General features: G+C 58.3%; 1 protein-coding gene across 2 annotated transcripts; it reads left to right on the top strand.

Annotated features, from left to right (window-relative positions):
- Positions 1-407: 407 nt before the first annotated feature.
- On the top strand, positions 408-14,027 carry CARHSP1 (calcium regulated heat stable protein 1). 2 transcript variants are annotated; one of them, XR_007134945.1, is made up of 5 exons: positions 408-484; positions 8,009-8,170; positions 9,447-9,569; positions 11,479-12,641; positions 13,881-14,027. XR_007134945.1 is itself a non-coding variant. In XM_047780530.1 (4 exons), the coding sequence occupies exons 2-4, from the start codon at positions 8,016-8,018 to the stop codon at positions 11,639-11,641; spliced, it is 441 nt and encodes a 146-aa protein (XP_047636486.1). In that variant the 5' UTR covers positions 408-484; positions 8,009-8,015; the 3' UTR covers positions 11,642-14,027. The 2 variants fall into 2 exon arrangements, 1 of the variants encoding a protein (XP_047636486.1); XM_047780530.1 differs by having other exon boundaries at positions 11,479-14,027.

Consider the following 14,027-nt stretch of genomic DNA (forward strand, 5'->3'; position numbering starts at 1 on the left):
TTTCTGTTCTTTCTTTGCATTTTCGTTTTTTTCTTTGCCTCCCTTTGGCAGCTCTCATTCCTTCTTGACATTCCTAGATCTCTTTCTTTCCGCTAAGACGGAGGTGCCCCGGGCTCATCCGGATTCTGCAGCGAAGGTCAAGTGGGGGCCGGACCGACCAGGTTGGCTAGGGGAACAACAAACTCTCCCACTTTCCAGGGGCGTTTTCTGGCCGGGGGTGCAGCACAGGCAAGAGATCGGGTTCCCCCACCCAAGGCTTTGCGCCCGGCGATCCCGCCACTCCCGCGCGCAGACACAAAGGTCCGGTCTGGGCTGGTCCCGCCCGCCCCGCTCTTGCTCCAGCCCGCATCCCCATTGGCTGAGAGCTATGGGGGGCGGGGCCTAGGCAGGGGCGCCGCGAGACCGTCCCGTGAACCACGCCCCCTTCCCAGCTCAGTTCTCGCAGTTCGAGCGGAGCAGCTGGCGGAGCTGAACGGATCACTAGGTAGGAGCTTCTCCCGGGACCCCAGGAGGGGTGTGGTGGGGTGCCCCTGCCTTGTAGGAGGCCCAGGGACGGCCGGGATGGGACCTCGGCCTCTTCGTCAGCTGCTGCCCCGATGCGTCTCCCCTCTACAGGGTCTTCCGACTCTTCGGTCGGGGTCTCCGGGCTGGGTTTCCTCTAGGCCCCTAAGAAATACCCGGGCCGCCGTGACCTGTTTGGGGAGCACGGGTTACTCATCCTTCCTGGAGAGGGGTGGGTGTGGCAGCAGCTGGAGGGATTTGGGGGCAGACGTCAGGTTGCATTTCCCGCCTGGCCACCTGTTTTCTTCTTGCGGAAAAAGCCTTCCCTCCTTCTCGTCCTCCTCCCCCGCCTACCCCCCTTATCTCCCTCCCCTTTCGCCTGTGGGCTGGAGCTGAAAGGGGTGACTCGCGGTGCGCTGGGGCGAGGCGAGGGGGGCGCCGCTCCAGAAGGTGGAGCCAGCCCCCAGCCAGGCCTGGTCGCGCCATCTGTGGACTCGGCGGTGGGACCTCCGCCAGGCCTGGCGGGGTGTGGGGGGGTATCCTGGCGCCGCGCGATTGGCCGCGTCTGGAGAGGAGGAGCCGCCGGGCGCCGGGCCGGTGCGTTTGCGTCGGGATGGGGGGCCCCAAGGCAGTGCAGAGAAACTTCCCCCGCGCCCACAGGCTCCCCTCCCCACCGGCCTCGCTGGCAGCCCAAGTTTTCAGGCCGGAAATGCAACGGTTTTTTGTTGTTTTTTTTTTTTTCCCTAAAAAGGAAGCCCCTGGCCCCCACAGCTTTTCTGAGGTTGGAGTGGATGTGTATCTTGGGGGTGGAGGGCGCGAGACCAGCCCACTCCAGGCACCATCTCTGTTCCCACAGACGGGGGTGTCTCTTTGCAAAATAGGAAGCTTCCCTGAGCCTCCGTTTTCCCATCTGTAGGCTGGGAAGATTGTTTTTCCTACCCTTAACAGAGTGAGTGAGGGTAAAAGGAGATGGCGCACCCAGTGCGGGGAGAAACGTTAGCTATTGTCAGTTTTCACATGCCGTTTTGATATTTCTCCGTCTCTAGGCTCCCATTCTTGCCCCTCCAATCCCTTCGCCACCCTGAACCTAGAGGGAATTTGTAAAAACAGGTTCAAGTCAACCCCCAGCCTAAAATCATCTCCTGATGTCGCACGGTTGTTTAATTCCCAAACTTGTCCGCAGAGCTTTCTGTTATCTCCACCCCACCCCACTTTCTGCAGCCTGTCCTCCCTCTCCCTGGCCTTTTGCCCCTGCCGGACCCTCTGCCTGGAATGACTCCCCCACCCCCAACCCAGTTTAGGACTCGAAGCAGCAGCCTCCTCAGGCCCAGGCCTCCTCTGAGCCCTCTCTGTGCTTCCGGTACTGGGGAGGTCTTGATGACCACGGCTTCTCAATGCTGGCGTGTCTGAAACCCTCCCCTCCATCCCCACCCCCCAACTGGCGGGGGTGCCCCCCTAGAGCACGAACAGGGCCCTGTAGCGTCGTCATGGAGCCTGGCCTGCAGCAGATGCTCAAAGGGGAATGAGCTGAGCCAGGCCCAGCGCGGGGCTCTGGAGCCCTGGGTGGGGTTGCGGGAGGGCTCCCTTGGGAGAAGAACTGGCCTTTCTTTGTCTCAGCGAGGGGCAAAGTCAGGGCATTTGGTTTGTGTCCCATCAGCAGGGACAGGGATGGGAGGGATTATTCTAGATCCTCATGCCTGACAGTTCCACCATCAGCGGCTCAACTCTTGCTGCCTGAGCCCATTGTCGCTGGCACCCTCTGCACAACGCCCTCGCACGACATCCGCCCGGCTGAGAGGCTGCGCCACAACTGTCTCATTTGACAGATGAGGAAGCTGAGGTGGGGGCGGAGAGGTCGCCTGCCAGGGCTCACAGAGCGAGCGGAGAGAAGAGTTAGGCTGAGACTCAGCTCTGACCGAAGCCCTGGGAGGATGGAGACAGGCTGGAATCCAGGAATGCTGGAAGTGGGGGTGACGGGGTGCTGAGTCGGCTTTTAGTTACAAACAAGGGCTCGGGCTTCCCCCCCTCCAGGGGTGCCCAGGCGGGGAGCGGGCGGGGCGGGGCGGGGCGGTCCTGAAGCGCTAAGCCGGGCCTGGCAGTCGTGCTGGAGGGGCGCCTCAACTTCCCAGGAACTGGTCCTCGGCTTTCCGGCTTTCCAGCCTCTTCCCAGCACTCTGGGGCGGGCCGAGCGGTTCCGGCTGGGCGCTGGTTGGGCATCACCGGCTGCACCCTCCAAGCCTTGTTTGTACTTCTCTCTGCGGCAGCCAGGCCGCCCCGCCCCTTCCCCCTCGGGGTCTCAGCTCCCTCCCTCAGGACTCCCCGCCCCTCTCTTGGCCCCACCCCTTCTGTGTCTTGCCCCCCCCACTCCCCATCAACCTTTTCCCCTTCCCCTCCACTCCCCCACCCCCATCTGAGCTCCCCACTCTGTCCCGAACAGTGGAGGTGAGTGTGGCCCAAAGAGTCCTCAGGCTTATTAAGGGCCTCTCTAGCTTCATCGGGATCCCCCTGTCCAGCCTCCCCTGACCTGCCAGGCCTATTGGCCCATGTGCCCTCAGTTCTTGGGAGGCTGGAGCTCAGCTGGGCTGGAGGTCGAGAGGGGAAGCACTGGCGTGGAACCTGGGTCTACTAGGGTGACTGTGACTCATCCAGAGCCCTCTCCCCCTCAATCTCCCTCCCATCCTCTTACACGGGCTGAGAGGTGGGCAAGACTGTTAACCCCTGCCACTCTGTGTTGGATGACCAGCAGCATCTGCCTTGCTGGGAGCTTCTTAGAAATGCACAATCTGAGACCTCTCCCCATCTTCAGAATCTGCATTTTCTCACTGTCCCTGAAGAGCAGGGTTGGTTCTCCAGTGCCCTGTCCTGTTCCTTTCAGGTGGGCTAGGACTCATCCCCACCTGCCAGCAGTGGCCTGGCCCCAGGGGTGGAAGGTGTCTGAATATGGTGCCCAGCCCTGGCCACCCCCATCCAGAAACCCGTGAAGGCTCAAGACACTGCGTTTTTTCTGGTTTTGCTGAGAACCATGCTGAGAATGAAGCTCCCAGCTTGAATCCAGCTTCTCCTATCCAATCTTCCTGCCCTCAAGGGTCTGAAAGCTACTGAGAATGGAGCCTTGTGAAATGAACTGCAGTCTCCTTCTCACTAAAGTGTAAATGACTGATAGAGGCAACGGCCCCTCCCTGGAGTCAAGAACTGGCTACTTGGCTCAAGACAGACTTACCTTTGATATGGCTGGTGGACTTTGAGGCCAAGAAGGCAGGAAGGGAGGGGTTAGCAGGGTCTCTGCAGGATTGGGTCTCCAGCACCTTGATAGGCGGGCGAGTGGAAGAGGGGTTAGGAAGATCAGAGCCTGGTGCCCAGCTGAACTCTCAGAACCTTCCAGGAGGACCTGCACAGCCTGTGGAAAATTCCCAGGCTATTTTGGGCTATGGCCCCCCTAACTGCCCTTTCCCAGGGTAAAGGCCCTGCTGACACACCCCTTCCTGGGGCCATTGGGATGGGAGTGGTTTCCTGGCCCCCTCACTGCCCACCTCTAGGCTCTGGGTCCCCCTCCCCCGCTGGGCACTCTTCAGGACCTAGGGTGTGACAGGAGGAGGGGGAGCATGGCCAGCAGCTCACCCCCACCCACGCCCCCACCCCTGCTTGCTTTTGCACCATGGCATTGTCTGACAGACTGTGAGTTTCACCACTTTTATTTATCAGAGGTGGGACCTGGCAAGTCACCAGAGACCGTGCCTCAGTTTCCCCATCAGTGAAATGGGGCTGAGCTGAGTCGTGTGAAGCGCTGTGAACCCTCCCTGGCTCTGGCAGGCCGCTCTTGTCTTGGTGGTGCTGGGTCTTCCCCTCCCTGAATATAAACCCCTGGAGGGCAGTGGGCGTCTGGTCCACTGGTGTCCGCCTGTGCATCTGGCTTCCGACACACACACACCACATGTGCACAGAGCCAAACACCCTTGGACAATCATGTGCGCACACAGCCACACACATATGCACACGTGCACACACAGACCACGTGCGCACACAGCTCAGCAGTTGCGACATGGACATGCCTTGGGTGTGATGCTGGTCTGTTTGCTGCAGGCCCGGGGCCCATCTCAGGTCCAGCCCTGCGCCTCCTGCCAGGTTTGCAGACGCCCCGCAGCTGTAAGGTAGGGGAGGAGGGCAGTGGCAGAGGGAGGGGCCCTGCCTCCTCCAGGGTGGGCTCCAGGACTGCCCCTGCTGTTGCTGGGAGAGCAGTTGCCCCTTTGGAGCCTGGACTATGCTGGGGGGTGGGGGTGGGGCTGCTGTACCCCGATCTGTGTGTGTTGAGGGGCAGCAGCGGCCGGATCTGGTGGCTCCCGGGGCCTGGCTGTCCCCTCCCCCAGCTGTTTTCCTTACAGCTGGACTTTAACCCAGGCCTCCCCACACAGAGGCCATTCACTCCTCCTCCCACTCTGGCCCCTAGGGGCTGGCGCCTGTCCAGGCCTGCTCCAGCTGCCCCAGCTGCTCTAGCTGCTCTCAGCTCCAGCTCCGAGGGCCCACGGGAGGCGGGCAGGGTGGTGGTTAAGGCTCCCATGTCTCCCTCCCCTCACCCCCCGCCATGGCTCTGGTGACCCACCCTCCCCCCTGGGCCTCCCTTTCTCCCGCTGCCAGGTGCGTGTAGCCCCTGCTGCTAGACCGTGCAAGGTGCCGGGCATACAAGTGATCTAATGCAGGTTAGGACCCTGCTCTGTCCCAGCCCCAGTGCTGGGCCCCCACGGACGTGGAGGGCCCCGGCTGCACCCAGGTTGTGCCCCTCAAGACAGTGGGTTCCATTAGCCTCTGCAGGATTGGGCGGCCTGGGGCAGTTGAGGGGGCTGGAGTGGAGAGAGAAAGGGGGCCGCAATTTGGGTCTGCTTCACTAACCCCGGGGGGGAGTTGGGCATGGGAGGGACAAGGGGACAGGCAGACAGGCATGGTGGTGAAGAACAGAGACATGTGGGGATGACAGAGATGCTCCCCAGTTTTTGAGCTGGCCCTGCCCTCCTGTCTGCCACGCCTTCTGCCTCTCATGCCTCCTTCCGCAGGACCCCCCTCCCCTGGGCCTGTCCCCTTGCTGGCCTTCAGTCACACCTCAGGGCCTTTGCACAGGCTGCTCCCTCTTCCTGGAAGAGGCTCCCTCTTTTACAGATGTTCCATTCTTTCTTACTGTTCAGGACCCAGCTTGCACCCTCGATAGGGTGGCGCCCCCCCCCCCGTTCCTTTTTTTGTCCCGTGTATTTCTTACTGGCCCTTTCGGCCGTCTGTAATTATCTGATTTATATATTATTGACCTCTTTCTTCTCTGCCTCCAAGTTCAGCTCTGTCTCTAGAACCATGAACAGGGCCTGACACCAGGCACATATCTGTTGAATGACTTTATGATGACAATTATAACAATAATCATAGCTAATGCTTAATGCTCCCTTGTTCTGGGCAGAGGGTGGGCAGAGTGCCTAGCATGTGTTATTTCATTTCAACTTCCTGACAATGGTGTGAAGTCAGAACTATTAAACTCTCCATTTTCCAGATGCAGAAGAGGGTTAAGAGAGGTTAAGTAACTCACCCAAGATCACGCAGCCGGCAGGTGGTAGGATTTGAAGTCAGATGTGCCTGACGCCAGGGGAACAAGGGAAATTTGGGATAGAGTGGGGGGAGGGCAGTCCCCCCACCCCCACCCTCACCCCCGTGTCACCAGGCCATCCTAGAACCCCAGGCGTTAAAACATTCTAGGACTCTATGACCTGCGCTGGTGGGTCATGCTGGAGCCCTGACCCCCTGGCCGAGCAGCTGGGGCTTTTATGAGGTGGGAGCTCCCCGGACTCGCGGTCCTCCCTGGCCGCGGCTGCCACTGAGAGAAGGGTCAGGAGGTAGGATGTCACTTCCTCCAGGAAGCCAGCCAGCCCTCTCCCTTCCCAGCCAGACAGAACTGAGTCCTGAAAGGGGAGTGTGGGGGACTGCAGGGTGTGGGAGGGAGAGGTTTCTTTCTTTTGGGGGAGGGGGTGTCCCTTTCCCTGAGGAGTCAGGCCTGGTTCTTAGGCAGCTTGAGTTGGGGGCAGAGGGTCGTGGCTGGGTGCTGCAGGTTGAACACTGACTGGTGCCCTGGGCCACAGACTTACTGCGGGGAGCGGGTGCAGGGGTGGTGGACTGGAGCCTCAAGTCTCAGACCTGCTGGTTTGTTCAGACTGGCTGGAAACCGAGACTTGGGCGCAGACTCTGCATAGCTCATGTTTAAAATACGGAGTTCCTGGAGTTCCCGTCGTGGCTCAGTGGTTAATGAATCCGACTGGGAACCATGAGACTGCGGGTTTGATCCCTGGCCTTGCTCAGTGGATTAAAGGATCTGGCATTGCTGTGAGCTGTGGTGTAGGTTGCAGACACGGCTCGGATCCCGCGTTGCTGTGGCTGTGGTGTAGGTTGCTGATGCGGTTCAGAACCCACGTTGCTGTGGCTCTGGCATAGGCCGGTGGCTACAGCTCCGATTCGACCTCTAGCCTGGGAAACTCCATGTGCCATGGGAGAGGCCTTAAACAAGGCAAAAAGACAAAAATAAAATAAAATAAGATAAAATAAAATAAAATAAAATAAAATAGGGAGTTCCTATGGGAGTTCCCGTCGTGGCGCAGTGGTAACAAATCCAATTAGTATCCATGAGGATGCGGATTCGATCTCTGGCCTCGCTCCGTGGGTTAAGGATCTGGTGTTGCCTTGAGCTGTGGAGTAGGTGGCAGACACAGCTTGCGTCCTGAGTGTCTGTGGTGTAGGCCAGCAGCTGCAGCTCCAGTTCAACCCCTAGCCTGGGAACATCTATGTGTAAGAAAGAAAGGAAGAAAAAAATAAAAAAAAGGCCTGGATCTGAGTGAGAGGCCTGGTGAAGATTCCGCCTTTGAACTGCCCCTGCCCCTTAGGGTCTCGTGCACTCGCCCGCCAGGCCTCCCTCTCCTGGATGCAGGCTTGTGACAGCCCTTCCCGGACCCAGCCTCAGGTCCGAGCCTTCTTTGGTTTGTGCCCCAGTATTTCCTGGAGGAACACTGAGTGCTGGGCCCTTTCTTGCCTTCCCCTTCCCCATGGTGTCCGCCACTTAGGGGTCAGATGTTTGATGAGTGGCTGGAGTCCCGAGCTGGGTCGTTGGCACTAAGCATCCCCGCCCGCCCCACTGCCTCCCTGCCCCCTCCCTCCCTCCCTTTCACAAGGATTCACTGAGAACCCTGAGCATGCCAGGGTCAGTGCTGGGTGCTGGGGATATAGAGGTGCCGATGGTGTCTTTGTAGGGGGGGACCTGGCATTTCCAGGCAGTGCTATGATGGAGGGAGCCCCATGGCAGCCCCAGGGGCACAGATCAGGCCCCAGGGAGAGCCGGCCGTGTTCCCGGAACAGGTGACCTCTGTGCTGAGTGAGCCTGGAGCCTGCGTCCCACAGTGAGAGGAATGAGTCTCAGGCGTGGGGTGGGGATGCATTGGGGTCCCCCTGGTGAGGCGTGAGCCCCTGAAAGCCCCCTGTCTCTCTCCAGGTCAGCCATGTCATCTCAGCCTCCTCCTCCATCAGAGCCCCCCACCCACCAGTCCTCGGTCGGGCTGGACACCCAACGGGCCCGAGATCGCTCACCGTCCCCTCTTCGGGGCAACGTGGTCCCAAGCCCGCTGCCCACTCGCCGGACAAGGACCTTCTCAGCGTGAGTCTCAGGCTGACTGGGGGAGGCTTCCTGAGTCCCTGAGACAGAGGGTCTCCGTGACTCTGGCCACCTGTACCTCACGGTCCCTGCCTGTCAGGTGGGAGACTTGGGGTTGGGAAAGGGCTGATGGTGAGATACTGGGCAGGCGCCTGGTAGACTCTGGACCCCAGCACTGCCCCAGGCCCACTTTGAGCCTGTCAAACGCTGGGGGCGAGGGATGACAGTGGTGATGGGTGGGAAACTGCTGGGGCCTTAAATCACTGGGCCTTAAATCACACGTAAGCCTCTTCCCATCCGCCTCTTCCCCATCCGCTGCGAAGTGGGAGCAGGAGCAGGTGGCCACAGTGCTGCAGAGCCCCACTCGGGGCCTGGCAGCTGCTGCTCTCGGATTAGTGAGCGAAGGCTGTGGCTGCTGCTATTAAAAATTAGCCTCTTGGAGTTCCCGTCGTGGCGCAGTGGTTAACAAATCCGACTAGGAACCATGAGGTTGCGGGTTCGGTCCCTGCCCTTGCTCAGTGGGTTAACGATCCGACGTTGCCGTGAGCTGTGGTGTAGGTTGCAGACGTGGCTCGGATCACGCGTTGCTGTGGCTCTGGTGTAGGCCGGGGGCTGCAGCTCTGATTCGACCTCTAGCCTGGGAACCTCCATATGCCGCAGGAAGCGGCCCTAGAAATGGCAAAGACAAAAAAAAAAGAAAATTAGCCTCTGGAGTTCCCATCATGGCTCAGTGGTTAACAAATTTGACTAGGAACCATGAGGTTTCAGGTTCGATCCCTGGCCTTGCTCAGTGGGTTAAGGATCTGGCGTTGCTGTGAGCTGTGGTATAGGTGGCAGTCACAATTAGGATCCCGCATTGCTGTGACTCTGATGTAGGCCAGCGGCTACAGCTCCGATTCGACCCCTAGCCTGGGAACCTCCATATGCCGCGAGAGCAGCCCAAGAAATGGCAAAAAGACAAAAAAATAAATAAATAAAAATAAAAAAAGAAGAATTAGCCTCTGGAGGGACTTTCAGAAAGTTTTTAGTGGTGGGGAAGCTGAGGCCTGAAAACACCTGCTGGTGTCATTCAGAGTCAATCTCACCAGTCTCTGAATGGCTCCCAGAGTTGTGCAGTGCACAGCTTGCACAGCTGTACATGGTGGTCCTGGGTCCTGGTTGGGCCCCCCTGGGGCACAGCTGTGGGTAGGGACTGGGAGGAGCAGGGTGTGCCCCAGAGAGTGGGAGCGCTGTCCTGGAAGGCTCACGGGACCCCTCACACTTCCCCCATCTCTGTCAGGACGGTGCGGGCTTCGCAGGGCCCCATCTACAAAGGAGTCTGCAAGTGCTTCTGTCGATCCAAGGGTCATGGCTTCATTACCCCGGCTGACGGCGGCCCTGACATCTTCCTGCACATCTCTGAGTGAGTCAAGCAGCTGGTCTGGGGTGGGTGCTGCTGTGGCCCCGAGGAGGCGGGGAGAGTTTGTGACTCTGATGAGTGCCAGGCATGATGAAGGTGTGTGGCCAGGCATGGGCGACTCTGCTTGGGATCCGGGCGTGACTGTGTTCAGGGGCGGGGTTGTGAGCCTGAACATGGTGGTGGCAGAATGTTAGAGGCTGCAGGCAACGGTGTGCATGCATGTATGCGTGCGTGCGTGCGTGCATGTGTGTGTGAGTTGAGAAGCTCTCCAAGTGGGTCGGAGTGCCTGTGTGTCTGGTGGGTGGGGAGGAGCAGCCCTGGGTGTCAGGGGAGCTGTGTTTGGCCTGGGAGCTGGCTTCCTGACTGCCTTGGGGGAGGCCGCCTGGTGAGGCTGGGGGCTTTCTGAGCTCCGCTCCAGGAAGGAAGTTTGGAGCTGGACCCTTCCTCCTGCCTCTTACTTATTGACGTCCTTCCTTCCTGAGTGTCTGGAAACCCTCGGGGGTGGCAGGGGAGTTGGGGGACGCCCAGGGCGTGACCCACACATCCTTGGCCTCTGGACTGGAAGGCATCCAGCAGCCTGGGCTTCACTTCCCATCTGCTGGGCAGCCTGCAGATCTCTGGGGATCTGATCAACACCCTCCCCCACCCTAGTCTTTGACCTCAGAAGCCCCTAATCCTCAGTCCATGGCAGGCAAAGTCTTTACCCTACACAGCAGACATGAGAATATACAGAAACCATGTTTTTTTTAGGATCCTGTTGGAAGTATCTGCTGTGATGGGACTGTTATCCCTCCTTACCCTCCCCCAACATTCTTGGGGGAATGTAGTGTAGACATGAGGACGATACCAAAGCAATGCATGTCATGTATATATGAATCATACCTACACGTGGATGTAGACATGTTTCTCCGTATTGGCTTTTTCCAGAAAGGATTTGTATTGGTTTTTAAGGACACACACAGTGCAACAAGAAAAATTAGGAAGGGAAGCACGGGTTTGGGAGCAAATAAAGATGGAGATACTGGGATGTCTGGTTTCACTGCTAGAAGTAGGCTTCACATTTATTCCTGAGCTTCCTGGTGGCCAAATCAAAGAGGGCAATGTGACTTTTTAAATCAAGACAAACCAGTTCTGGGGAGCTGGCTGGCCTTGACGTTGAGGATCTAAAGGGGATTTTCCTCCTGGAGTCTCATCAAGGGGGCATCAAGAGGGGCACCTCACTGTCACAGGTGAGGTAGTGACTCATGTGTTGCAGGACTTTCTTGAAAGCTCACCAGGATTCTGAGGAGTTGAACAGCCTGGTGTCTGGGACTCCTGGACCAGGGATGGGGCAGGGGTGATGCTCAGGAAATCCTTGCCCAGGCCATCTCCCAGTGCTGATTCCCTGGCTCAGACTGGCGCCCCCATGTCCATCCTTAGGGCCCAGGGTGCCCACTTTTTTTTTTTTTTTTTGGTCTTTTTAGGGCTGCACCTGCGGCATATGGAGGTTCCTGGGCTACGGGTCTAATCAGAGCTATAGCTGCCGGCCTACACCACAGCCACAGCAACGCGGGATCTGAGCCACATCTGTGACCCACACCACAGTTCACAGCAACACCAGATCCTTAACCCACTGAGCAAGGCCAGGGATCGAACCCGAAACTTCATGGTTCCCAGTCGGATTCGATAACCACTGCGCCGTGACGGGAATTCCCAGAGCACCCACTTTTAACGCGAGCAACCCCAGGGGGCAGAGCTCCATCTCCTTCAGGATCCAGGTTCCAGGGAAAGAGCTGATGGGCTCAGGCGCACCTCAGCCACGACCAGAGGCCCGAGGTGGCGCCTTCCGGTGGCCGGGCAGGGGGGCAGGTCCTCTGTGTGTTGCATGGCTTCCCTGAGTGCCCGCCCTGAGCGCTCTCTCCCCACCCCACAGTGTGGAAGGGGAGTACGTCCCCGTGGAAGGCGACGAGGTCACCTATAAGATGTGCTCCATCCCGCCCAAGAATGAGAAGCTGCAGGCCGTGGAGGTGGTCATCACCCACCTGGCGCCGGGCACCAAGCACGAAACCTGGTCTGGCCACGTCGTCAGCTCCTAGGAGAGGCCGGAAGCATCCATTCTTCCCGGCTTGGGGGAGACTCGGGGAGGAGGAGGCAGGACCAAACTGGAGAGGACATTCTGTCGCTTGAGATGGGGCTTCAAGGGGGGAGTGTGGTCCCTTTCAAGTGCTCCTGGAGGAAGGGGTGTGGGGGGTAGGCACTGGGTGCTCCTGGCCACCAGCACAGCCTCTGACCATCGCCACCAACATCTCACCGTCTGAAAAACATTAAAAGCATTGAAAAAGGAGAGGTGCCCCGCCGGTGGCTGAGGTGGCTGAGCGGAGGGTCCAGGCCCTGCCTAGGGGGCTGGGTCAGTCTCTGTTCCCCAGCCCACAGAGTCCCTCATCCCCCTGGAACCGAAGGCACAAAAATCCCCAGATCTGGCCCCCTGGGGGGTGACAGGGACCCTGATTGTTTCCCCGGAGGAATTCCCAGCCAAGCGCCCAAGCCCCACCCTTGTGTCTCTGCTGGCCCTGCTGGGCAGAGCAGGCTTCTCGGATTCTCAGCTGGTTGTTCCCAGGGGTGGGGAGGGCAGGGGGCTTTGGTGCCTCGGCAGGGGGAGGTGTCACAGCTGGGTGTCCGGGAGCCCTGAGCCCTCCACTTGGCAGGGATGTGCTCAGGGCCGAATCCTCACTCCCTTCGAAGCCCAGTGTTTCCTGTCTCCAGGTTGAGTGGTCCTGGCTCAGCAGCCCTTTCGCATCCCTGGCACCGAGGAGGTGGGTTGGGATGGGGAAGGGTGGGGGATGGGCATGCAGAGTGGGGAGGGTCTTTGTTTATAAACAGACCTTTTTCTTTTTCTTTTCTTTTTTTTTTTGAGAGTTTAAGTTTTATTTGGAGTGAAATTAGGACTTAAGCCCAGGAGACAGCACTCAGCCCTGAGACACCCCTCCGAGGAGGTGAGGGGGAAAGCTAGGACATATGAGGTTTTGCAACCTACGAACAGACCTGTTGCCAGATCCATCCGGAGGACAGCGGGTCGTTTGCTTCCTAACAAGCCTGGTAAAGTCAAAAGCTGAAGGAGAAAGACACCTTTGGTGGGGTTTTCTGGAAAAGTGGTCTGAAGAACTGCTTAGGTGGTTGGGTTTTTTTTTTCTTCTTTTTTTGCATAACTAAGCTCACCAGAGCCGGCTGTGTTTGCACTTTGCTGCTGACGTTGTGAACCTTCGTAGAGTTATTTCCAGTGAACCAATCCTTCGGATTTTCTTTGCGTGGTTTGGTTTGCCTTTAGCTATGATTTAAGAAATAGAAATAGCTGGGAAATGTGTGGCCGAGAGGTAGTCAGGATGCAAGTTGGTGCAGGGAGGCCAGCCCAGGAGAGAGAGCGGTGGCCTCTCCTAATGTCCTAATTCTGGGTGCCGGGGGATCGGCTTCATCTGAAAGGCCTGGAAGGCTGGAGGTATTTTGCCAAGGGCTGGAACTGCTGTGTTTTGAAGTATAACTGACCCACAGCGCTGTGTTTCCCAGCGCACAACACAGTGGCTGGATCTCTGTACATCACAGAAGGGGCACTGGAGTTGTTTTAAAATAGGCCAGGAAGCGTGTAGGTGACAAGTGTGCAGTGAAACATCACAGTTAAGGAAGCCGATCCTTTCCTTGGGGCCTGCGGTACCCTAGAAGGGTCCACCCCCAAGGTCCTGCTGGCTGGTGTGCCTTTCCCCTTCAGCCTTGGATGTGGCTCCTGGAGTCCCCTGTGTAGGATACAGACCACACTTCCAGAGCCACTTGTATTTTTTTTTTTTTTGTCCTTTTTAGGGCTGCACCTGCGGCATATGGAGGTTCCCAGGCTAGGGGTCGAATTGGAGCTATAGCTGCTGGCCTGCACCACAGCAATGCAGGATCTTTAAGCCACCGAGTGAGGCCAGGGATCGAACCCACATCCTCATGGATACTAGTTGGTTGGTTACTGCTGAGCCACAATGCGAACTCCTTCTAGAGCCACCTCTGCTGAGACTCACGCAGGCCCCCGGAGGTCAAGAGCCTGTGTCTTCACCCCTACCTCAGAACACCGCCCACCACTGGCAACTTCATCGCTCTGTCCTCACCCTGGCACAAGGTCGGGGCTCCTGTGACCCCACCAGCCCGCCATCACCATTGGGGCTGGGAGCTGGATTCACTCTTAAGAGGCTGCCTCTGGGCTTTCTCGCTGGGTGTCCGCCTTTGTAAATGGCTCTTGCTCTGCGCTTCCTGTGTGACCCCTTCTTTCTCCGTCGTTAGAGCTGGATTCCCCTCTCTGCACAGGCAGAGTCTCAATTTACAGAAACTCATGGGGGCCCTGGGAGGACGCATGGTGTTGGCGACAGAGCTGGGAACAGAATCGGGGATTCCTGACTCCAGATCAAGCCTCCCACCAGCGCCTTTCTCTCAATAAAGGTGGTTTTGCCATGA

This window comes from Phacochoerus africanus, chromosome 5 (genome assembly GCF_016906955.1).
Source record: "Phacochoerus africanus isolate WHEZ1 chromosome 5, ROS_Pafr_v1, whole genome shotgun sequence".
NCBI classification, from domain to species: domain Eukaryota; kingdom Metazoa; phylum Chordata; class Mammalia; order Artiodactyla; family Suidae; genus Phacochoerus; species Phacochoerus africanus.

What these genes read in the sequence shown, in the direction of transcription:
- CARHSP1 (XM_047780530.1), top strand. Translation starts at nt 8,016, where the DNA reads ATGTCATCTCAGCCTCCTCCTCCATCAGAGCCCCCCACCCACCAGTCC. An exon ending in CGGACAAGGACCTTCTCAGC is followed by an intron (nt 8,171 to 9,446) that starts GTGAGTCTCAGG and finishes CATCTCTGTCAG; the next exon opens with GACGGTGCGGGCTTCGCAGG. An exon ending in ATCTTCCTGCACATCTCTGA is followed by an intron (nt 9,570 to 11,478) that starts GTGAGTCAAGCA and finishes CCCACCCCACAG; the next exon opens with TGTGGAAGGGGAGTACGTCC.